The sequence below is a fragment of the Ixodes scapularis genome, unplaced genomic scaffold (assembly GCF_016920785.2).
Source record: "Ixodes scapularis isolate PalLabHiFi unplaced genomic scaffold, ASM1692078v2 PGA_scaffold2__306_contigs__length_199485367, whole genome shotgun sequence".
Taxonomy (NCBI): domain Eukaryota; kingdom Metazoa; phylum Arthropoda; class Arachnida; order Ixodida; family Ixodidae; genus Ixodes; species Ixodes scapularis.
Window position 1 is genome coordinate 122,369,277 of NW_024609857.1, and position 25,966 is coordinate 122,395,242.

The 25,966-nt window shown below is 47.3% G+C and overlaps 1 protein-coding gene across 1 annotated transcript in view; it reads left to right on the forward strand.

The window, feature by feature from the left end:
• LOC8032054 (fatty-acid amide hydrolase 2-A) overlaps positions 1–9,322 on the forward strand; it is a 119,712-nt gene extending 110,390 nt beyond the window's left edge. The window contains exon 6 of the mRNA XM_040219488.1: positions 8,432–9,322. Coding sequence (XP_040075422.1) covers positions 8,432–9,073 — 642 coding nt within the window. The 3' untranslated portion in view covers positions 9,074–9,322. The remainder of the gene's footprint in view (positions 1–8,431) is intronic.
• Positions 9,323–25,966: the final 16,644 nt, after the last annotated feature.

The window sequence follows — 25,966 nt, forward strand, 5'->3', positions numbered from 1 at the left end:
GTCACCCACAGCAAAACACTTTGTTGGCGACGCCTGAACCTCAGGTTCACGCTGACGATCTGGGTGAAGTCTGTCCAAGGCTGTCCTCAACCTCCGCCCCATCATCAATTCTGCCGGTGACTTTCCCGTGACAGAATGCTGCATGGTGTGTTGTTTAAACACGAACCGCGCAATCTTGCACTGAGTTGTGCCTTCCTGTTGTTTCTTCAAAGCTTCCTTGACTTCTCTTACCATCCGTTCGGCCCTGCCATTACTGGCGGGATGATAAGGTGCTGCGAACACTGTACGAACACCGTTCAATTTCAAGAACGTTTGCAATTCAGCACCACTGAACGCTGTGCCATTATCAGAGACGATTACGTCTGGCACCCCGTGAGTCGCAAACATTTTCCTTAAGCTGGTGACGACAGCTGAAGATTTCATTGATGGCATGATTTCTACCTCTGCCCAGTTGCTGTACGCATCAACTACAATTAGAAACACTTCTCCCTTGACTGGCCCCGCGAAGTCTATGTGTAGACGACTCCATGGTTGATCTGGCTTGACCCAGAAATGCACTGGAGCCTTGGGGTCGCTTTGGCGGTTACTTTGACACGGCTGACAGTACCGCACAAATTCTTCAATCTGGCTGTCCATCTTTGGCCACCACATAAGCCCTCTTGTTGAAGCTTTCATGGCACTCATTCCCGGGTGGTTTGCATGCAGCAACTGAAGTACCCTCTCTCTTGCCACTTGCGGGATGACCACACGGTTTCCCCACAGTATGCAATCACGATGCAACGACAACTCGGGCTTCCTTACCTCGTAAGGCGCGAACGTATTGTCCGGTTGCCTCGACGGCCAGCCACTGAGGATCCAATCCTTGACCTTGGATAAGATGCAGTCTTCCTTGGTCATCCTTGCGATGTCTGCCGCCTGGAGTGGAGCATACTCGACAGCTTCAAGCAGGAGCACGTCCCCCGGTGGCTGTGGCTCGTCTTCGTCTCCCACGATTGGCAGACGACTAAGCGCATCAGCGTTGGAGTTGTCTTCGCCCCGCCTGTACTGAATGCGATAATTATACGCCCCTAACAACAAAATCCAGCGAAGCATCCTGGGCGACAGCACTTCTGGCACCCGCTTCTCTGTGTTGAACAACCCCAACAGCGGCTTATGATCCGTTACTACGGTAAAGTCTCTTCCAGCCAGGTACTGGTGAAATCTTTTCACTCCAAAGACGACTGCTAAACCTTCTTTGTCAATCTGGGCATAGTTGCGTTCACTAGCACCGAGAGTTCGTGAGGCGTATGCTATAGGTTGCTCTTTCCCGTCATCAGCCCTATGCGCCAGCACGGCCCCTACCCCGACAGGCGACGCGTCGCAGCACAAAACCAACGGCCGCTTGGGGTCATAGGGAACAAGTACTGCATCCGAGCTAAGCAACTTCTTCAGCTTTTCAAACGCCCGCTGGTGCTCACCTGTCCATTTCCATTCTTGCTCGTGGTCCAAAAGCCGATGAAGGGGTTCCGCCACTTCTGTCTTCCCCCTGAGGAAACTGGCGTAGAAATGTAACAACCCCAAGAAAGCTTGAAGCTGCTTCCTGCTTGTCGGCGGTGGCGCTTGCTGAATGGCGTCCGTCTTGGTCTGGCTCGGGTGGATACCTGCGGCATCGATTCTATGTCCCAGGAATTCAATGCTTGCTTGACTGAATTCACACTTTTCTTTGTTTACTCTTAGCTGCGCTCTTTGCAGACGCGCCAGCACGGCTGCAAGCCTTTCCGAGTGTTCGTCTGCGTTGCTTCCCGATATCAAGATATCATCGAGATAAGCCTTCACCCCCGGAATCCCGGCCAATAACGTGTCGATGACTCGCTGAAACACCCACGGAGCCACCGAGATTCCAAACGGCAGCCGCCGGACCTTGCATAGCCCTTTAATCGTGTTGACGGTCAGTATTTCTGCTGATTCATCATCTAGGCTGAGTTGTTGATACGCCTGAGTTAAGTCGAGCTTGGTAAAAATTTTACTCGACCCCAAGGTCGCTAGCATTTCCGCGGTCGTGGGCAAAGGATACCCGCTGCTTTTAATAGCCTTGTTTACGGTACTACGGTAATCCCCACATAAACGCAAGGTTCCGTTTTTTTTCCTCACCACTACCAGCGGTGTCGCCCAGTTTGAGTACTCAACCGGCTCCCAGACGCCTTGTTGCACCAGGCGATCCACTTCCTTGGCCACGTCGTCCTTGAGGGCCAGCGGGACAGGACGACTCTTGAGAAACACCGGGCGGGCGTCCTCTTGAAGCTCTATGTGAACTGGCGGTCCGTTGAATCCAGGCAGGTCACTGCCGAAAACCTCAGCAAAACGAGATGTCACGTCCTCCACCTTGATCTGCTGAATTCCACTCAAACGGATGCCCAGCGACTCAAACCAGCTACGTCCGAGTAAACTGTTACCACGCTTCTTTATTACTAACAAAGGTAGCTCTGCTCTACAGCCTTTGAATTTCACTTCCACGTTTGCCCGACCCACCACGGACAATGATTCATTCGACCAGGTTACAAGCTTTGTGCCTGCTTCTTGCAGCGGTATCTGGCCTCGATTCTTCTCGATCAACCGAAACGTCTCTTCACTCACAATCGAGCAAGATGCTCCTGAATCGACTTCCATCGGAACTTTCTCTCCTTGAATGTGCACTTCTACCATGAACTTTTCAGCCTGTTCACGCACTTCGCATACAGAAAACAATGCGCTCATTTCATAGACGCCCTTGTTTTTTCCCTCCCGCTTGCGCAGGTCTGTTGGCTTCCGCGGCGTCCGATTCTCGTCTTTTGAACGACAAGCTTTTGCCACGTGTCCAACCTTTTTGCATTTGAAACAAGCAGCCTTTCTAAAACGGCATACATGCGGAGCGTGCTTACCGTTGCAGCGGAAGCAGCTGACGTCGTCCGCCTTGGTGTCCAGTTTCATGCGTGTCGCTTGAACCAGGCCCTCGCTTTCTTTGGTTCCGTCTTGAGCTTGCTTGCGTATATCGCGCTGCTGCTTCTCCGTTGCCTCCGCCGTCAGCGTCATGTCGTACGCCACCTCGAACGTCAGGTCGCGTTCTGCGAGCAGCCGCTGTTGAACCGCTTCATTCTTGATTCCGCATACGGACCGGTCCCTCATCATGACGTCCAGTGGAAGCTGTTTGTCACCGAAACCGCAGTCTTCAGCCAGCTTACGGAGTGCCGTAGCATACTCCGACGCCGCCTCACCCTGAGCTTGGTTTCTTCGGTAGAATAAGAATCTTGCGTACAGCTCCGAAGGCCTTGGATGCATGTGCTTCCGCACCGCCCCCTTGATGTCGTCGTAGCTCGCCGCCGTCGGTCTTGCTGGCTTGACCAAGGTCACGATCAGCCCGTAAGTGTCCTCGCCGCAACAACTCAGCAGAACCGCTCGTTTTTGCTCGTCCGTGGTTATCTTGTTTGCAGCGCAGAACATCTCTAGCCGTTCGACGTATTCATCCCAGGACGCATTCGTGCCGAGACGATATTCGCCGATCCTGCCGACCGACATCTTGCCTTACTCGACCGGGACTCGCCCGTCCGTCAATTCGCCTCGTCGCCAATGTAATAGATCCTTCAGACAGCGCGGTGGGAACAGAACAGTTTATTTCCGTATGAGCGTTTATATACACTGCGCATGTTATGATAAGCGAACGCGGCTTGCGTTGGTGATAGGCGCTGACAACGATAACAACAAATATACCTTGTCACTACATGACAGTGATATATCGCTTTTTAGAGTGATGTGTCCAATATACATATGGAGCATGCATACAGGTGACATATTGTGTTTTACAAGTTACAATTTGGCACGCACCAGTCCGTTTTCACTTTTCCTTTTCAACCTAATAATATACCCTTTTTCCAAAGCCCCATCAAGCAGCATAGGTGTCGCCATTATTGTGGCACGAAGCATTTGATTGGGTTCGAGTTCACGCCGAACGCTGACGCAGACCTCGTGTCCAATGGGGGCGCAGAGTTCGTGCCCAAACAATAGCGGACTCGGATAGTTGATGCAGCGGCTACTAGATGTCGCGCACTTTCGAAAAAGGGTCTATCCCAGAGCCTTACTAGAGGACGAAGGAATAAATCTTCTGGCACAGTCTAGGGTCTTAAGTTGAGTGCGTTTGCTTTTCCACGAGAATGTTCCCGTGTTACGTCAAGATACAATTACTTTTCAAAAGTGTTTTTGAGCCCGACATGAGAGGAGAATATCATATTGTCAAGGAATTAAAAAAAAAGATGAATTCATAACTAAATATAATGTTTAATAAGGCGAATTTGTGCCTACCAACTAAAACAGAAGGTATCGACCATACTGCGTCGGCGACGGGACTGTCCCGAAGCGACGCTTTAACCGCTGCTCTTATACAGGCGGTTATTTCAGAAATCTTCCGAACTGGAACACACGAGTGTAAGGGAGCGAGTGACGCTGCGTATGCTGCGGCTGCACTGCGGCTGGCGCGGCTGACGGAAGCCAGTTTTGTTTACTTTATAAACTTTCCACCGCCAATTAATCAAGATCGTCCGAACTGATAACAGCAATCGGCAGCGTGGAATAAACGTTCAGTCTGTTGGCAAACCAGACACGCTGCCCATGGCTCCTTTCTTCAGCGTTCACTTCAACGGTGACAGCCGAGAATGAGCTTGGACCTTCCTATAGGGTATAGCATCATAATAATAATAATGTTTATTTCTCCATCAATACCAGTACATGATGGAAGGGGACTGAGGAAAAAAGCTGCATTTGTTCAGCTTTTTTCTGGCCCCCCTCCCCAAATTGGCAACAGCGGCTGGTCACAAAAGAAATGTATCACTTTGTAAACGAACGAACGAAATAATAAATGCGCAGGTCAGTAATTCAATATAGAAAATTCCAATGTAGCAGATAATAGAAGATAAAAGAAGGAATCGGGTCGAGCGGGGGTCGAACCGCTTTCCTCTGCCTGGCAGAAGCGTGCATTGCCAACTCCTCCGCGCATGCGTCAATATTATTTTTAATTATGTTAAATATTGAAATAATCATACGAGGAATTTTATTTACCTATTTAGTTTTACGATTGCACCTAATACGACCAGTCTAATTCAAATTATGTTAACTTGTACAACTTTTAAAGCTAAATCATGAAGTATTAAAGTTGCAGTTATGTTAACATGCGTATTCAGCAGATTCAGATGTGTGGACATGTATCTGAGCAGTCTAACACAGGATACAACAAGGAAGCGGAAATAAGGTTGAGACAGGAAGCGGATATATACTCTTAGAAAGAGGGGGTGTATAGAGGTACACCCCTTGTCCCGCATGAAACACCCCAAGACTACATCTGGGCGTTCAGTCCACTGACGTCGAGCTGGCGGTACCAACTTTTACGAGCGGCTTGGTAGCTGTTGGATATAACGTACGCGCGTATGAAATATTACAAAAAAAAATACAGAAAAAAACCATGGGTTTTGAAGCCCGGCCAAAGAAAAACCTCGATTGTCTTATTGTAGCTTTTAATGCATACATGATCTATTTTAATACGTTGTATCGGTCGACTATCAAGCCGCTCTTGAAAGTTGGTATCGTCGGTTCGACGTCTGTGGACTGAACGTCGAATTGTTGCTTTGGGGTGTTACATATGGGACAAAGGGTGTACCTCTATACACCCCCTATTTCTTAGAGCCAGGCACAGAAAATATTAATATTAAAGACATTTAAAAAAAGTGAAAGTCGTTTACCACTCCCTGTAACGCCGAATTGGAGCGCAGCTCTTGAGGAGGAGGAGGGGAGGGTACTGAGGGCCACGTGTTCTCGGGGGGGGGGGGGGGGTCACGTGACCCCCCCGAGGGCACGTGACCTTGGTGGGGTCACGTGGGGGCAAACACGTGCCCCCTCAGAGGTCACGTGACCTCGGGAGGGGGTCACGTGACCAAAATTTTTCCGCTAGATTTAGCGGGGAAATTTTTTCCGCTAGATTTAGCGGGGAAAGTTTTCCGCTAGATTTAGCGGGGAAATTTTTTCCGCTAGATTTAGCGGGGAATTTTTTTCCGCTAGATTTAGCGGGGAAATTTTTCCGCTAGATTTAGCGGGAAAATTTTTTCCGCTAGATTTAGCGGGGAAAGTTTTCCGCTAGATTTAGCGGGGAAATTTTTTCCGCTACATTTAGCGGGGAAATTTTTTCCGCTAGGATTTAGCGGGGAAAGTTTCCCGCTAGATTTAGCGGGAAAATTTTTTCCGCTACATTTGACGGGGAAATTTTCCCGCTAGATTTAGCGGGGAAATTTTTCCCGCTAGATTTAGCGGGGAAATTTTTTCCGCTAGATTTAGCGGGGAAAGTTTTCCGCTAGATTTAGCGGGAAAATTGTTTCCGCTAGATTTGACGGGGAAATTTTTCCGCTAGATTTAGCGGGGAAATTTTTTCCGCTAGATTTAGCGGGGAAATTTTTTCCGCTAGATTTAGCGGGGAAAGTTTTCCGCTAGATTTAGCGGGGAAATTTTTTCCGCTAGATTTAGCGGGGAAATTTACCCATAATGCACCGCGCGGTTACGCCGACGGCGACGGCGACGCCGACGGCGACGGCGACGGCGACGGCGACGGCGACGCCGCTCAAGCCGGGAACGGGCCCCTAAGAGCTGCGCTCTAAAAATGTTTGCACGACTGTTCGGTTAAATTTTAAAATTAATATATATATATATATATATATATATATATTATGTAACAATACAAGAAATTAAACCGATAGCACCCGATGTATCGGGCTTATCATGTACAAAGCCTCGTATGACAAGGCACTAGTCATGCGCAGTGCGCCCGGCGCTATTTGGTAAATACCGCCGACGTCCATTAAAGGCTATGTTCTTGTTGCTCTGCACACGATCCTGTCGACTGCCTCTCTATCGTCAATGATACAGCCGATACCCGATGTACGTAACTTCACTCACATAGTATCTTGTAAGCGACATTTATTAAAAATCGTGAATACAAGACCCCCAAAATGTCGCCAAATGACAGAAATAGATGCGTATTGCTCTTATTTCAGGCATTAACGCTCTAAACATATATTTGTTTCCACTACAAACGCAAATCACATAACATGGATCTATGCAAAAAAAAAAAAAATTGTAAGCTGCTCTTGAATTTGTATTTATACCACCTAACCAAAGTGTATACAAAAAAGGACAGGAGATTTTGTTTAATTTTGTACGCCTTATTGCATTTTTGTGAATTTGTTTTCCTAAAACCATTTGAGAGAACCAAGGTCGTTTAAATACTCATAGACCAGGCACGACGTCATGCTCACTGACTCCGAAAAAGGACTCAATCCCAGATTGCCTCGCGCACCGACGCCATCAACCATAACCAACACGCCGCTCCCATCGTCTGCTCGCCGCTCGGTCGGCTACATTAGGCTTGGTCAGCTTAATCTGCCAGCTGTCGCGGCTGGCTATCGATACGATCGCCGCTCCAAAAGAAGTTTTGATGCGAACTCGCATACTCATCATGGAGGAGGAATCGGAGATCTGCTGGAAGCAGGGCTTGTACAGCTTTCTCAGCTCTCGGTGCTATTCTCAGCGTTCGTGCGTACGACGGCTGATAAGCTCGATTTCCAAATCCGCGCTATCGGACGACTCGCTGTAGACGACGCTCTTGGCGCGGTGTTGAGAGCGTCCACCACAGGCCGACTTCCTGGTGGTCAGGCAAGTCTTGGGCTTCAAATTTCATCTGTTCGACTTGTGTTCAGTGGTCGCCATCTTGTAAATATGAGACAAACAATCACGTTGCCCCGTATTAAATGGCGACGTTCATTAACTTAGTTTCTTGATTTTTATAAAAATTATCCGAGACTGTGGTAAAAAAAAAACTTAACAGAAAAAAAAAGCATAGGAAAAGTACTGTCTCATTGGCCGAGAGACTGAGGTGGCATTTTTTAATGACGTCTCAACTTCGTTGCCATGGCAACGCGGTTGTTTGACCTATATTTACTGGCGGCGTTCGTCAACCGAGTCTCCTAATCATTATGAAAGTCACCTGAGACCGTGGCAAAGGAGATTTAGTTTAAGGAAAAAGACACAGGAAAAGGATCGTCTCCATGGCTGAGAAATTGAGGGGACATGTCGAGGCCACGTTTACTTCCGTTACATTTCGCTTCATGTATGCAGAATACGGACGCCACCTCCTGCCCACTATAACGTCCTTGTAGAGAAACGTTTCGCTCTCGACGGTCATGGTGTTGTTTCGTTAAATTAAATGACGTAAATTAAAATACCCATCCGTGAAGCGTGTTATATTTCGCATGAAACTATTCTTTGGTATTTTTAGGATGACCGAAAACCAGAACTGGTCCATGAAAGCTTTATTAGGCCGTGTTGCGCGGACACTATACCATTGATCAAAATTCAACTTTAATATTTTTCCCGTCCTTCGAAGGTGGCGACTCACCTGGAGCAACGGGCAGGCCTGCAAGTTAGCGCCGCCAAGGTACCCTCTCTGCGGTACGCCTTCGAGATGTGGACGGCTATGATGACCTCCGGAGACTCGCCGACGTTCGCAGACCTCCTGCGGGACAGCGGTTGCCCCATGTCCCCTGGCACGGAGCTCCTCCGCTGGATGGCGGGGGTGTCGTCGCACACCTTCATCTCCATCAGCCTCGTGCTGCTCGAGAAACTCGGTCCCGCTAAGGACTCAGCCGCATCTCGCCGCCTCTGCGCCAAGGCCGACGCGCTCCAGAGAGACCTGGAGACTCTGCTGGGCGAAGACGGCGTGCTGCTTTTGCCGACTCACCCGGAGCCGGCGCCGTACCACAGGGTGCCGACGTTCAGGGCCTTCAACTTCGCCTACACCGGAGTGTTCAACGTGCTTCGCCTGCCAGCCACGGCGTGTCCCGTCGGACTGGGCCGAAAGTCCGGGCTTCCGGTCGGTGTGCAGTTAGTGGCAGCGAGGAACAACGACCGGCTTTGCCTCGAGCTGGCGGCCGAGATCGAGAGGGCCTTCGGAGGATGGAGGGACCCCGGGCTCGGGAACGCGGCAGCGAGTGGTCCGTCCAGTGGCGTTGACGTTTTGTCGCACTGATACATTCCTTGGACACGACGTCGACTTTTAGTGTTCAATATAGGTGTTCGAAAATGCAACTTGCTTGAAGCGAAGAGCGTACTATATGAGGACATAATCTTTATTTTTTTTTAACACTTGAGTGGTGGTGTGACTTTTAGCGTTTTATATTGGCGTTCGAACGTGCAGCTTGGAAAGACATTCTCTCCTTGAACATATGGAAGGTGGAGTGACTTTCAGTGTTCCCATAAACTATTTTAATACTCAAAATCTACGTTCTGTTGTCTACTGGGTGATTAGCACTGGGAAAATACATAGACGTACGAAAATTCGATTTCGATGAGGCGAAGAGTCCTACATGTGTGCGCAGACATTCTCTGCTTGGATACGTGGGTGGTGGAGTTACTTTCAGCGTTTTCTATGAACCATTCCAATAACCGCTATCTGTGCCCTACAATCTCTGTAGAATGCCCTCTGATCATGCGCACTAGCTCCCTTCTGCGGATACCAGATGCCGCACACGCATCCACAGCCCAGTGACTCGGCATTTTTCACCTGGACGACAAGCATTTGGAAGTTGTGTAGGCGTTCGAAAAGGCAACTGGAAAGCCGGAGTCACAGTGCTTATACGTCAAACAAAAGACAGTGTGCAAACAGATTCAAACGCGAGTCAGCGCGAGATCCGGGCTTCGAATGACACATGGCAGTGACTTCAAGGAAAAACTTGGGCTACGCGACGTTCGAACCACGGATTTTGCGGTGACTCGTGTTTTTAAACTGTCGTTTCTATGGTATATGAACAGTGCGACCCCGGCTCAGAGCCGTATATAGAGAGGGTTTGGTTAATGGGAGAAGAGTGCAGAGCCAGGACGTGCACGAGAAGCAAGTAGAAGGCTTGACGTGCTCTTTTGGCCTACCAGAAGACGGAAATGATCCCCTAGCGGTTTTAGCGAGAAACAGTTTTAGTGAACCCGTAAGAGAATAATGGAGTAATTCTTCAAGGTCTAACACATAGTGCATTCGACGTTTCGATTAGGATCATGCAAAAAGGTGTAAGAACCGAATGGGCCCCTTGAACTCAGTTTTGCTCGGTCGGAGTCTGACCGCTTGGACAACATTTTCCTGACCCTCGGCGGCTACCGTACAAATCACGCCGATCGTTCTTCTAAAATTTGATTTTGCATGACTGTGATAGAAAAATCACGTGCACCATATTTTGAGACACCGACAGTTACTCTGACGCGCTTATTAACTTTTTTTCTCTCGACCACCGTCAGGGTATTCGCGGCTTTTGGCTAGCCACATTCGGATCTGTGAAGACGCCCTGGAATACGCCCAGCCCGCTCTCGGCCATTGGCGTCTCCTCATTTGCGTCCTAAACTTCCCAATGAATGGCCAAACTCTTTCTATGTACGGCTCTGCCCCGGCTGGATGAAACGAAGCGTGTACCGCATGTGCAGGCAGACACTACGAAGCAGTCACCATGAACCCCTCCCGCGTTAGTTTTTCCTTCTCCGCGCAATAGCAGTCGCTAAAAAGAGAATAACTACAGTCGTTGATCATCAACATCATAATCGTAAACTTTATTAATCGAAAAGTGAAAGGACTTTTTGGTCTCTGGTCGGTGCCCTTAGTCCAGGTCTCCGTTGGCCGCCCAGATTCAGCGGACTAGCTCAATCAGTCTAATTAGACAGTCGTTGGCAGTCTAATAATCCAGTAGATACTCCGCCTCCAGCGTGAGTTCGTTACTTTCTGCTGGGCTTCGGCTGCGCGTGCTGCCATGTTATCAAAGGCAGGAACCTCGCACTCTAGGCGGAGCATCGGGTGGAGCATCGTCTGGGTTCTTAAAGGGTAACGGACTATACAGCAGCGTTCGCCTTCTCAAATCGCAGCGCGAATAAGTGGTCACATGATCTGGTGCCCGATTATATACAGCCAATGTTCATCATAAATAGCCACGTGCTTGCTGGGATCGACGAAGCATGGGAAACATGCTGAATTCCAGACATTGTTAGAATAAAAATGATTGGGGTTGTCTGGATATTTATACAGCGTGTAGTTGGTCAGCCGTTTCAAAGTTTCGAAGAGTCACTCGCTGTAGATGAGCAATTTAGCCAGTGCAGTACAACCGCTAGCCTGGGAATCTTTAACGTGCACCAGGCAGTTGTGGCACACGACTGCACGCCGGTACGATGCTCATCCAGGTCGAAATGGGCAGGGGTAGGGATTGAACCCAGGATCCCTTGGTTCGACAGCCCGAACTTTCGCTTTACGTGCTCCGATCTGGTATGCGCTAGTCCACTCGGTCCCCAATCCCCCCGACATTGTTAGAGTACAGCTATTCACTTCACAGCAGCGATTTGACACGAGCCACTACACGAATGCTCGTCGAGCCATTGATTGTCATCGAGCGGAAATTCACTGCTCACGCAATACTCGTGTATTTATGAGCCGCATTACAAGATTGTTACACTGCGGGTACTATGCCAGCACTGCCACCCTTGTCTTACGTTTTCAAGATTTTTTTAAGTGGAGACTAAAAAATAAAAGTATGTTTTTATCCTTGAAAGTATACCGCGACAAGCAAGCTTCTTGTTCGGTGGCGTTGCCTGAGAACTTGGGTCCCACTTGTGCCAGTGCGCTCCTGTTAAATGTAAAACATTCCCACTTATCATCGTTGCGCCGCCGCTTTAAAGTTTTCTCTTGGCGCTCAGAAGATACGACTTCGACGTAAAAAAAGAACGTCGGAAATTGCGTTTTATTATTCTTTTAATTTTGAAGCTTATTCGCGCTATTTCTTTCTGTTTGTGTGTGGCCTGTGGGGGGAGGAAAGGTTGCGCACCTTCCCGTAAGGCGATCGGTGCTCAAAGGGGAATCCGATGCCCGTCCCACTGCGCGGCCGGCGGCTAAAAGCGAGGGCGGTCGCCACGCCGGGTTCGTCGAACGTCATGCCAAGAATGATGATTACGGTATTGAACAGCGTTTACTGAGTACCAGGGGTCCCCAACAGGACACTGTGGTCAAGCGAGCCGTGGACACAGTGTGCCCGCAACGCCCGCCGACTTGAGAGACAAATGGGCAATTGCGAGCGGAGCCATCGGCAGACGGGCCTCTCGGCAGACGGACGTCCACTAAGGGGACGCCGACTGTCAGAGCCAGGGGAAACGCTAGCGCCGCATCATCGCCGGTCGGACGAGCTCGTACGCCGCGACTCGCGCCGTCGCCCGGAGTCCAGTCTAGGACTCCTCGACCAGACGGCCGCCCGCTCGAAGGCGGGCAGGCCCAACTTTAACGCGTGATCTCGTTCGTCTCCGAAAACGGGAGACGCGCGGAGGAGTGCGAGAGAGTAGGCCAGCATGGTGACGTACTCTTCCCGACACACTACGGAGGGACCAGGCTCGGAGTCAGGCGGCTTCGCCTGGAACGTCCGCGGCTTACGCCTTCTCGGGGGAGGGAAACCAGTGGCTCCCACAGGCCATAATTAAAGTTTTTATATCCATTTTTTTTGCCTCTTATTGGTAGTATCAAGCTTGAAACGTTAAATATCTGATATCAACAAACGTGAATCCACTTCTGGTGATTTTAGATGGCGATCTTATGTTTGTCCATTCAACGAAATTGCAAAGCGTTTTAATAATAAAACGTAGTATAAAGCACTCGTGGGACAGGTTACGAGTCAATAGCGTTAGAACGATAAAAGCCTGTGTACTCGGATTTTGACGTCATTCCACTATAAGCTAGCGCGGGGACAAATTCTCTACCAGTGATGTGTCAGCGTTAGGTTCGGCCACAACCTTTTATGTTGGGAAATACTAAAAATGCTGTTACCTGGACTTGACGGCATGGACTTCTTCGCTAAAAGAGTGAGCAGCAACTCATTTAACGCTATTTTAATGATCGATATTCTTTTTTTTTAACGTCCTGGTCTGTGTTGCAAATAGTGTAGCCCCGAGGCCTCATTCGGTTTACAAACTAATAGCATCAATATTTAATAGCATATTTATCATTCTCCTTTTTAGGGTTCGCCCGCAGCTTGACTTTCCTTCTATATGTTGTTTATGCCTCGGTAGTACCGAACTCCGCGGCATGACGCTCTAACGAGGATACGAGTGTGTCATCGTGACGCTTGCAATGCTCTAGGAGTGCAGGCCACGTTGATAGCAGCAACACTGTTTATCGCAGATAACAACAGTGGCGGCCGCCGCCGCAGTCGGAACTCTCCGACGATCGAACGATCGGCCCCCAAGGAGTCTGAGTACTGGGTATTCACTCACTGGGTGGTCGGTCATTTCTCCGCCGAAAGGTTCTCCGCGCGCGCTCCAGGCTCCCGTGTGACGAGCTAAAGCCTCGGCGCTAGGGGTCCCACACCAACAAAGCGTGCCCTTCGTTTTTGCTGAGAGGGGCTAAGTGGTCAATAGGAACAAATGATGTCCACTGCTAAGGTGAGAGGGAGGGCTGTCCCACTGGAGTAGCAAATGCTTACTTCTTACTCGGCGAAAATCTAAGCATTTTGGGGTGAACAGTTTTCGCTAAGTCAGAACGGCTGGGCGGGCCGGAGATTAGGAGTCTTCCCCTTCGGATAGGTGTGTGTGTGTGTGGGGGGGGGGGGGGGGGAGGGGGGCGGGGGGCGCTATTTGTCGTCGCGGGGCGTAGAAAGAGCAGTGCGCAGGCGTTCTCGGATGCGGAAAGCCCCCACCGCTGTGGGAGGATTGGCACTGTGGGTGCACTGTCTAATGCAAATGAGCGAACTCAAATGTATTCCCCAAAGTAAAGCACAATTTGGGAGCACGGCGGTATCCGCTTTAGTGCTGTCCTCTCGCTATAGCCCCCGCGTGGTCGCAATATCGAATTGACGCAAGTGCCATGTGAACTGCTCGGTACCGTAGTCCCCACGACGTGCGTGTGCGTACTGTAAACCCACCCATAGCACTCTGTGGTGGACATATTTTTACGTAAAACGATCTTTGCCTACGTATTTGGCAAAAGATTGTAAAAACAAAATCAATCGAACAACTAACAGTATTTAAACGTTATCAAAACCAATCGAACAAAGAACTCCAAAATGCTAAGAAAATTTATTTTTCTGAATTTTTTCTTTCTTGTGATAACAGAGCCGACGTTGTGTGGAAAAAAACTAAACTCTGTATTGGGTCGTTCGTAAGCCACGAAACAAGTTTTAAAGATCAGCCACAATGGTCAAGAGCTATCAGGACAAGGATTGTCAAATCCGTTTAATGACTATTATGTAAGTCTAGTTAAAGAACGTTCGGAGTCAGATGCTTGCAAATATATCAATGCTCGAAATAATGAATCCATGTTTTTTATGCCTATTACGGCTTCAGAGGTAATATCTGTCTTTAATGCACCAAAAAATAGCCAAAGTTCCGACTGCAATGGATTGCAGATCAAACCAGTTAATTACGTAATTGATCTTACTTCTCTTCCCTTAGCGCACATATTCAATCTCTGTTTTATAAACGCAGAGGTCGGCATTTTAGGTCGCCCTCATTCACCCTCACCCTCGCAGCTACACTCACCTAAGCCCCTCACTCACCCTCACCCTCACAGCTACACTCACCTTCAGCCCCTCACTCATCCTCACTTTCACAGTCATACTCACCTTCAGCCCTTCACTCACCCTCACTGAACCTCACGGCCCTCACGCACTCACCGCCCTCACGGCCCTCACGCCCCTCACCGCCCTCACGGCCCTCACGCCACTCACCGCCCTCACGCCACTCACCGCCCTCACGGCCCTCACAGCCCTCACGGCCCTCACCGCCCTCACGCACTCATAGCCCTCACGCCACTCACCGCCCTCACGCCCTCACCGCCCTCACGCCACTCACCGCCCTCACCGCCCTCACGGCCCTCACGGCCCTCACGCCACTCACCGCCCTCACGCCACTCACCGCCCTCACGCCACTCACCGCCCTCACGCCACTCACCGCCCTCACGCCACTCAGGCCAGCTTCAGATGGGGCAATTTCGCCCAGGAACTTTGCGTCGCAACACCAGCAACACGGGCCGCCCGCGATCACACACAGCAACCAATTGCTGCAATTTGCCATCGTCATCATAAATTTGTTTTGCACTATTTAGACACAATTACGCGTTATAAACGTGTTTTATGCATTTAAATCTCGTTAAGAATACTAATGCACCTTTCTGAAACAGTTTATTTCTAAAAAAACGATCGATTTCAAACCAGAACCAAGTCTTTCGGTGTCATCATCACCGGCACGAGGTATCACGTGAAAATTTTGCGTCCCTGATTGGATGCAGCCGCTTCAAACATATTCGAATTGCTCCGAGTTGCTTGCTTATTTCGAGCCGGACCCGATCTCAGCAATTCGTGTCGATCTAGGGAAAGCTAGAGAACAACCCGCCATTAACACCAGAATTGCTGAGAAAGATGCTCGATCTGAAGGGCGCCTCACGCACTCATCGCCCTCACGGCCCTCACGCCTCTCATGTCACTGCCCTCACGCAGTCATGGCCCTCACACCCCTCATGCACTCACCGCCCTCACACCACTCACGCATTCATGGCCCTCACGCCACTCATCGCCCTCACGCCCCTCACGCACTCATGGCCCTCATACCCCTTACCGCCCTCACCGCCCTCATGGCCCTCATGGCCCTCATGGCCCTCATGGCCCTCACGGCCCTCACGGCCCTCACCGCTCTCACGGCCCTCATGGCCCTCACGGCCCTCACCGCCCTCACGGCCCTCACCGCCCTCACAGTTCTCACGGCCCTCACCGCCCTCACAGCCCTCACGGCCCTCACTCACCATCCCTCACCCTCACACTCATGAATTTTCCTGGTTCAGAAACTCACTCACCCTCACCTCACCTGTGAAGATGAGGGTGAGGGAGGGTGAGTGAGGGCCCTCATGAGTGAGGTTTGCCGAGGTATGCATAAACGGTGTGTTTCCTTGTCAAATGCAACTAGCGAAGGTAACAGGTTTATAAAAAAAGGGAAATAAAAACGAGCTAGGCAATTATCGACCTGTTTCAATTCTTTCTCTTTCTCTAAGGGTTTAGAAAAAGTTATACTACTTCGAATGGCAACATTTTCTGGAGTCATGACTTAATTAGCTCGTCGCAGTTTGGTTTTCGAAAACATCGATCCACAGAACTGGCTCTCCTTACGCAAAAAGAACATATACTTAGAAATTTCGAAAAAAGGAAACTAACTCTCGGCTTATTCGTAGACTTTAAAAATTAAAAAAAATAATAAATAATAACCGGATGTAAACGTATGCCAGATAAAAAATAAAACGCGCTTGTATCAATTAAGATTTCTTCAGTTGAATTTGGCGTTGGTGTCATTGGCAATACCAATTTGTCCCACGACAAAAGTTGCACACAAGTGTGGCTTCGATAAACGTCGATACCTTAAAATCACTAAACTGCCAGAGGTAGCCGCAAGGAAGCTCGTAGTCATCCCATCAATCTATCCCGCGGCCGCGCGAGGTGGAGTGGTTAAGGATGTAATAGAGAGGTTTCAACTGCCCCTCTTCCTTATTTTATACAATCTCTATGGTCCATAGCTTTCACTGTTACCCCCAGAAACATACCCTCTCCTTTCTCTAAATCCCAAACCCCATGGCCCAAACTCGAAACCAAAAGTGTGGCTTTTGTCGTGACATGAATGGTACGATGACCTGTTTCCCTGGACCAACCTTGACGAGACAAGCCGTAAGACCCCCTTTTGACAACGGTCCGAGGCTTGAAAGATAATTATGGTGTCTTTTTCCCAGGACCATTGATGCTGCGCTGCTCAATTTGTAAAAAAAAAACAAAAAAAAAAAAACTTTTTTTTTTTTTTGTGGAAAAGGGGGGGGGGGGGGGGTGGCATGGGCACATAGTAATTCGGAGTTTATGGGATAAATCAGAATTGAAAAAAATTTTACCGGCGGGTGTTTTTCGGAGTTTTCGGATTTATCCGAAAACACGGAGCCCTAATCATATATCAAAATTATCTAGCATCGTCGGTATTCTATATCGTCATAAACACATTCTACCACTTAGAACAAAGTTAATATAATATGATTCATTATTTTTTCACATTTAAATTAGGGTCAACTCATATGGGGCACTACTACCTATACCAACTTCCACAAAATCTTTATGTTAAAAAAAAGATATTAAGAAGTATCTCTAATCTGCCACTAGAACATCCAACTGATGATCTTTTTAGTAAAATTGATGTGATGAACATTTTTGATTTATATAAATATCGTTTATGTACAAGGTATAAAATAGAAACAAATTTATCCCAGTATCACCTTAAAAATTTAGCAAAGCTAAGAGATAAAATTTATAGATACCCAACGCGAATTAAAGAACCTTGGGAAGTACTCTTTTTTAGAACAAACTATGACCACCGAAGTTTAATATATACTTTGCTGACTACCCTTAACCAGCTTAGTAGGCAGGGCATTGAGCTTAGCAATATATCGGTGAGCATCTTACGGGAAATTTTTATTTCAAATGTTTATTTCGATCCAAGTTTTCCACAATAAGCGCAAAAATCTCTGGAATCGATGTTTTCTTTCGCGTTTATTGCAGTGATGCTCTAAAGTTCTGTCTGTGTTTTCACTATTGTGTAAATTTTATCAATATGCTACTTATCTTGTATAGCGTCCGCTCTTTTTTTAGTGAAGTTTCTCATACATGTAGTGCACATGTCATGTTTTATTTTTGTATAAATCTTTAGTGCCTGCATTGCTACTGCTGGTATAGGTGGCTCGGGGCTCGTTAAGCTGTTTTTACAGCTTTTTTTCCCGTGTCACTTTTTCAACATTGTTTTTGTTGGAAAAAAATAAAGGTACTATTATTATTTTGTGAAGCCGCGATAAAAGCGTGGCCGTGAAGGTCGATACTGATTGGTTGACGGGTGGGAGAGGAGGGGTGACGTGCTCGACGCTGATTGGTTGACGAGGAGGTCATGTTAGCAGAGGGGTAGACTAGGAGGATTGAGTTAGGCGAGGAGAAGCTCGGCCACTTGTGTGCACTGAGGGAGAGGAGCTCACGAGCATAGAAGGCACTGGAAGATCGCCAGGTTTATCAGCCCGATTAGCGTTAGTATCGCTTCATTCTAGAAACACCTATCAGGTGTTCACATGGTACGCGAAGAGCGCCATGCACCTAGGCGTCTGGCGTCTGGAAACTAAGAGTATCGCTAAACGCTTGTGATGCTGGAATGTTTTACGTATGCAACACAACTGTCTAGCAATTTACCATGCTTTTTTTTTTGGATTTGCGCTAGGCAGACTTCAATGTCGTTACGAAGCTTCCTGCGAACCCTTTTGACTTCGGCTGGCACAATGACTTAAAAATATACAAGTTTCCTTGCTGGAGTAAAAAAATCTTCAGAAAAGGCACCAGTAATTTGTGTTCCATTATCGCTGACTATCTGCTCCGTCCACGACGGAGAAATATTTCCTTGAAAAATTCCAGAGTTCGTTCTGCTCATATCGACGACATCAGCGTGAACTCAGGCCACATATCTGTACGCGGCGATAACCACCAAGTAGCTTGTGTTCTGGTATTCTGTGAAATCTGTCTGGTTCCAAAACCAGGGTCGTTTTGAAACCTTCCACTTGTGTAAGGGAACCTTTTTGTTCCTATTAGAGACTGAAGAGCAGGCTTCGCCGGTCTGACTTCTCGCCTCAATGTCTGCCTACATTTGACCACCAAATTTAAGAACGGGCAAACTTCTTAATTTCTTGTTGTCCTCCGTGCCCTTCATCGATTGTATACAAAAAAAAACAAAAAAAAAACCGTCAAAACGCCGGATGATTCACTGTGCTCATGCACCAAACTAGACAGCAGTTTATCACAGTGAGTTCTGACTGTTTCAATGCATATGGTTGCATTTCGATGTCGCGTTAACCGCCAGCCATCCTTCCATGACGTAGCGGTAGAGTCTCGAGCATGTTTTGTCTTTAGTGGTGCCTGCAGTGACGTCTTATACCCTAAATGAAAGCTTGGTCATGTTTTCTTCAACGATCGCCAGAGTGTCTGAAGAAATTAAGCTGATAATAGTGGTGACGCCATGTTGAACTTCCGCATCGAACTTTACTTAAGGTTTCACGATGTAGTCGCCACCACCCATCCGCGTTTCTAGACTGAGCTTTTGGGGTGTACTTGAGGTCGTACGAATAGCCTTGTAGAATCAAGGTCCATCGATGAAGCCTCTTAGCTGCAGTCACTGGGATTCCTTTGACTGGTCCAAATATCACTGTAAATGACTTGTGATCTTTATACAACACCAACCTTCGCCACATATAATGGTGAAACTTTTTTATGCCAGATATTATGGCAAAACCTTTTCGCCTAATCTGGGCATGTCATTTCTCTGCTAAAGTTTGCGTTTTCGACGCATATCTTAATTGGGCAGTCTTTCCCTTTTATCTTAAGTAAGGTGACCGCCCCAACGCCAACCAATGACGAATCACTTGCCAAGTACATTGTCTAGCTTGGATCGAGCTGAACAGGAGTCTTCGTGAATGTGAGACAAGATTTGATGTATTTGAAAGCTTCCATGCTAGGCAAGCTCCATTGCCAAGGAACCTCTTTTTGAGAAGATTGTTCGGCGATGCGCCAAGATCTTCTAACCAGGGTAAATACTTTGCATACTATTGAACCATGCCCCAAAACATTCGTAGGTAATGAAGGTTAGACGGCGCCGGCATGTTTAGTATTGCTACAACTTTCTTGTGAGGTGGATGTATTCCTTCCGCTGACAAGAACTGACCGAAATACCCCACTTCTGGGCACAGAAACTCGCGTTTTCTTTTCTTTGAAGTTTCACCGTAGTCAATGGCTGCGTTCGATTTATTTACACCTCCTGCGCCGGTCCAGAAAAGTGTAGGGTGGTGTACTTCAGGTCGTATTTCAATACACATGCCGGAAGTAGACTCCTCTACACTTCTTTGCACCGGTGCAGGAGGTGCAAGTAAATCGAACGCAGCTATTGAGTTGTAGGAACACGTTGTACAAGTTATTTATGTGCTGTTCATCAGTTCCTCTGGTGGCGATTCTATAATCCAGTAGCATGCCGCACTTTCTAGACCAGATGTTATTTGTTCTATGGTCTTCTAGAAAATGACAGGCGTTGATGATATGCCAAAAAGGAATACGGTTAAACTGGAAGAATTCCTTGTGAGTGCTGATGGAGAGATACTTCTTTGTATCTTCCCCCAGCTCCATGGGAAGATATGCCTCCGACAAATCTAGTTTCGAGAGCTTCTGTCCTCCGTTGGATTTTGAAAAGAAAGTTCATCAGACTGTGGGAGCGGGTAGTGCGCGACGTTTCACTGAGGATTGGCGGACACGCCGAAGTCTCTGCGTACTCTCACAGAACCACTGGCCTTCAGGATAACGACAATCGGAGACGCCCACTGCGCGGTTTCCACTGGGGTCAGTACTCCATTCGCAACTTGCGTCTTCAAGTCAAACTCTACCGCTTCGCGTAATGCAAAAAGTAGTGTTCGTTGACCGATGAACTTCAGAATGACATTGTCTTTTAGTAAAGCTGAGCACCGATTTTCGTGCACGGACCAAGCTCTTGTTCCTGACTAGTACCACGTACTACCTAGTGAATAGCGCCTTGAGGCTTACCTTTGTGTTTACCAGAGCGACAGTTTTTGAGATCCGATCTCAGAGCTCTCACCCAAATCCTCCCAAACAACTTGACTTGAGTCGTGGTAGTAAAAATAACCTCTGGACTACTTTTTCCTTGAAATTCTACCTGAATTTCACGTTGGTCCTTTACCTTGCAGTGAGGGTTGGTGTTCTCGCATCGGAAACACTTGTTAGCAGACCTTAGTACATCTCTGACTTTACTAACTGTGAGACATGCTTCTTCAGCGCTTCTCAACTGACGGGAGTTTTGTTCCGCTCGAAGGAAGCTTTCCGGGAATCTAAGAGCAGTGTCGATCGATGGTTCTTCCTTCTGGACGAAACGTGCTCTTAAGCGTTGATCTCGAAGCCCAATGATGAAAGCCGTGAACAGCCTACATGCGCGAGCATCGGCCTTGTTTTAATAGCCGCAGTTGCAAGTGACTGATCGTTGGCGAGCTAGGAATTCGGTCGATTTCGCTCGTCCTGGCGTGTTGAAAACAGCTTTGCTCGGTAAAATTCCTCCAAATGTTTTATAAAAAAAAAAAAAAAAAAAACGATCGTCCAGTGTTTTTTTTTGTTTTTTTTTTGCCAATTTCGCGTAAAGAACTTCACTGACCTGCCTCGGTTGAACCATAGAACGCAGCAGGTTGAACGTGTCGGGACCCAATGATGCAATCACAAAGTTCCGTTTGTTGGCATCATCTGTCCGGCGATGTCCACAGCTGCCTGAAACCTTATTTTAGGTAGGTTCTAGGTGCTCCTTTACCGCATCGGATGTCCTGGTCCCACAGAGCCAAATACGTTCGATATTGCCCTCTGCGATGCCTCATTCGATGCATTCAACGCCTTCAGCCGTCCTCCAGAAATCGGCCAAGAACCCTTGTCGCCAATTTGTAGCGGAGTAGATGCAATCCCATGCGGTAACATCGGAACCCTCGTTTTCAGTTCGGAAGCAGCACCGCGACTGTTGTTTTTCTGTCGAGTACCAAGATTTGAATTCCTCATTCACGTGCGCCTGGTCGTCTTGCACTGCACTACAGGTAGCATGCGTTTTTGCGCTGTAGTGAATTCACCACGAACACCTTGGAAAAGGCTAATGAGTGTGTTCGTGCGTCTCCAGTTTGAAAGAAGGAGGCTGACAGACTAGCTAGAGAAATGCTGCAATAGATATTTCGGCATGCCTTTTTAAGAAGCTTTCGACAGTTTCATTCTGATAATAATAATAATAATAATAAATTTCTTATTTCACGTATTTCATAACAACATACAAGAATGCGGGTCCGTCGAAAGCCAAAAGAGGCTTGTAGGACTGGACCCAGCAGCGGCGTGAAGAAAATCAAATACTGACGCTTGATTACAAAAAACAAACAAAACACTTTAAAAAAAAACAATTCCAAAAACTATGCATAAATAACTCTTAAAAAAAATTACTGACATGTAATCATACACCACAATAAATACACTAAAAGGGATTAAGAACGCATGGCCACGAAATACACTCTTTGACCACAAAAAATCTTCTATTCAAGAACTGGGAAGTGTGAAAACAAAAAAAAGATAAAAACCGGCACTCTGGTATGTATTATTATAATGCAATTAAATGCAAAGGTGCAAGCGAGCTGGACAATAATGATGAAAATAATCCCTGGAGAAGGGTAACAAGAGGGACAATATGGTTCCTTTATTGAATTCGCTATGGAACAAATGTCTGGGGTCTTCCTTTTACAGGTATCGTACCGGTAATGGAGATGAATTCAGTACGACATTTGCCATAGTGCCTTATAGCAACTATTGCATGTTTCATAATCTTGTATGGTTCCAAAATGCTTTCACCATCATGATACCTACCGCGTGCCCACGAATCCCGGGGGAGCCTTTCAAGTGACCGCATGAATCGGCTTGCCAACGTATTGCGCTACGATTTACCACAGAGGTTCCGGGAGGTGTTGGAAGCATCGGATAAAATTTTTGAAGAGAAAACTTACCTGACTAAAAAGTAAAAAGAAAAGATAACGATATTTCGCGTTACGATGCTCGTCTGCTATCCAAGCTCCCTCTGACTAGCTCGACAACCGACAGATGGCGGCAGGAGCTCCGGCGTCAGCTTACCCCGGTCGCGCCGAAAGCAGACAATGTTTTCGAATCAAATGGCGCGCGATTTTTACGTACTATAATGATCAGTGCACGATTTATTTTTCGCTCCCAATAAAACATTAACTGGATACAAAATAAATTAAACAGGTAGTTCTTCGAGTAATTCAGCTACATGTTGTCCTGTTCTGGCAGGACCGGGTGGTATAAGCTGACATAGAACGTAGAGCGCTTTTCCCGCGTACTTCTCTCCCGTCTTTGTTGTTTTGCGCGCTGTTTCATATATTTCATAAACATGCACTAACTAAGTCGCCCACATCGCCAGTCTAATGACGTGGAGACCCTAATTTGTGTAGAGGGCTCAACTCAAACCGTGGTTTGAGTTGACCCTTGTCTGCAATGTAATAGCGTACGTCTCTTGCGGAGATAGATCGCAAGTGCACATGTGTTGCATTGTCGCGCGGCGAGGAGGAAAGCGGGTGGAAGGTGGGGACATTGGCAGTCGATCAACTCTTTGGGTACCGCCAAGCAGCGCGTTATGTCAAACGCGGCCTATACATCACCTGGCCCCGATTGAGCAGTTGGAAACTCTGTGTCAGGGCTGGACAGAAATACCCCCAAAAGTATATTCGGAAATAAAAATACTGAGATAGATGTATCTTAAGGTCCAAAGCACAGATACTGAGATGTAGCTTTCTTTTATGCAACGGAATATCCCTAAATACTTGTGAAATTCGTGGCGAATGCGCAATTGATGCTTGTGCTCCTCATTTTGTGCCATTTTCTGGACTTTTCCTTACCCTCGAAACCTTTATTTCTCATTAATGCCGCTAAAAAAAAATGTCATCACCGGTGAACCACATAGTTACTGAATGGTAAAGACAGCGGGCCATGCTTGACAAAGGGCGTCTCCACGAAATAAACCCTGTTTGCCATAAGGGTGCATCTCAAACTGTCGTCTTATGTGCTTCTGTGTCACCCTTACAGAAATGTCATATCTGGACTTATATTAAAAAATACAGATATGGATATATAAGGAATTGGGCAGATATGGCCAGATATGCACAATCAGGCCATATCTGGATGGATATAGCCATATCTGCCCAATTCCTTATATACCCATATCTGCCCGATTCCTTATATATCCATATCTGCCCAATTCCTTATATACCATATATAGACTGCTTTATATGATCCCGTGTTTGGGTCTGGTAGATAGGGTACCCACCCCATATAAAGCAATTTTCATGTGATGCTCCTTCTGGCATCACATGAAAATTATTGCCATGGGACAGTTACCATACTTTCCAGGTCCAGACATGGGATCATATAACGCATTTCTATGAGTATCCACAAAATATACATCGTACTGCTATCCCACACTGCCCCAAACGTGTGTTCACGTAGATGCACCCACAGTGTGGGGAGATTGGACAACAGAGCCGTACCTTTTCTGCACTCAACTTCTTTACAGCGTTCGCTCTGCTAAATTGGAAAGAGTGGAGGGCTTTGTGAGAGGAGGTTATCTGTTATTCTTGCAAGTAACCTTCTTTAAACCAGTTTTTTTTTTATTGTTTGTGATTCTAATGGGTCATGTTATAGGGCAGGTTCCATATACATTCTGAAGCACCTTGCACCGGACAGATGTTTTTATCTTTTAAATTTATCGTAAGAACGCCAAACAAATGTAACGATATTTCTAAGTCTGGCAAAGTATCGCAATACACCGATACATTGTAAATGTATGTCACTACTGAGATACAAATACATTTTTCAAATGTATCTCGATACAGACATACAGATACTCGAAAGTTTACCTTAAATTCTATCGCGATACGTTTGTAACGCGATACTGCCCAGCCCTGTTCGTAATACAAACTCTCTAAATTGACGAGGGGGGGAGGGGGGGGGGGGGTTGCACTGCCGCCATCTGTCAGTTGTTGCTTCAGTCAGAGGGTGCGTGGATAGCAGACGGGCGCCGTAGGTAGGGAAAAATCAGTTACCGTCTTTTAATTAAATTTTCAATCAGCTAAGATTTTTTTTTTAAATTTTGATTTTATGGTTTTGCTTTTTTCGGGTACATCTGTGGTAAATTGTATCGCGATACGTTGCCAGGCCGATTTATGCGCTCAGTTCAGGATTCGGGGCCACGCGGAATATCAGAGTTCAATTCTGATGATTTAATAAAATATGAATATATACCCTGCGCTTCGCAACAATACATTTTATATTACTAACGAGCGAACATTTTTATTATGATTTAGCGTGTACTGAAACGTATGAAAACGCTCAAATAGCAGACACTAAAACAAGAACGCTGTATACCGGAACGTACTCTAACGTTGGAAAGTGAAATCGAAACCAAAATAAATAGTTGAATAACGGGCCGACAGATAACGCCAGCTTTATCCTCCTCGCCCTCCTTTTAGGGAAAGCGGGTTGTTCGATTTCCCAAGATTTGAACTCTCGTGGCAATGAGGGGAGTTTGTTAGGAGCCACTTAACGGAGTGGGGGGAGCCGGTTCCCGGCGACAGCCGGTGATGCGTCTTGACCCGATCCTGACCTTCGCCGGCTGAGGCCGTTCCCGGGGGACCTTAGTCACGCTGTCGCGTCCCTGTGAGCTAGCGGCTCGGTCGGCCTAGAGGAAGTTTTTCCTCAGACTCGGTGTCCCAAACTGTCCGGACAAATATAATACAATGCGGAGCGTAAGTTCGTCTGCTTCTTGCACAGGGGTTGCGATGATGTCAGAACGTCAAGCTATTATTGGCTAATAAAAATATTAAAAGCAACATAGTGGGTAGACCTCGAGGCATCTAGAATTCAGGTCTAGCCACTATCCTTTCAATCAAAGCCAATGAGAGCTCGGCGTCGTTCTGACGTCACCGCAGACGAACTTACGCTCCGCAATGTATCGTCCGCTAGACTTGGTGAGAACTTTTCTTTGCATTGGCTAGAAGAAAAGGAGACCGCGCGCACAGCTTTGATCTGCGCTCAAAATGGGTGGCTATGCGTGCCCGTACCTGTGCCTACATTGCCAAGAAAAGTCGTCCCCGAGTATAGGGTGCGTGTACTCTATGTTCAGTAACTAACACTCCGAAGAGTAAACAAAAATGACTCAATCAGGGTTGGGAAGGGTTCCTATTTACATATCTTTATTTTACATAGTCAATGAAGCCCTGAGCTCT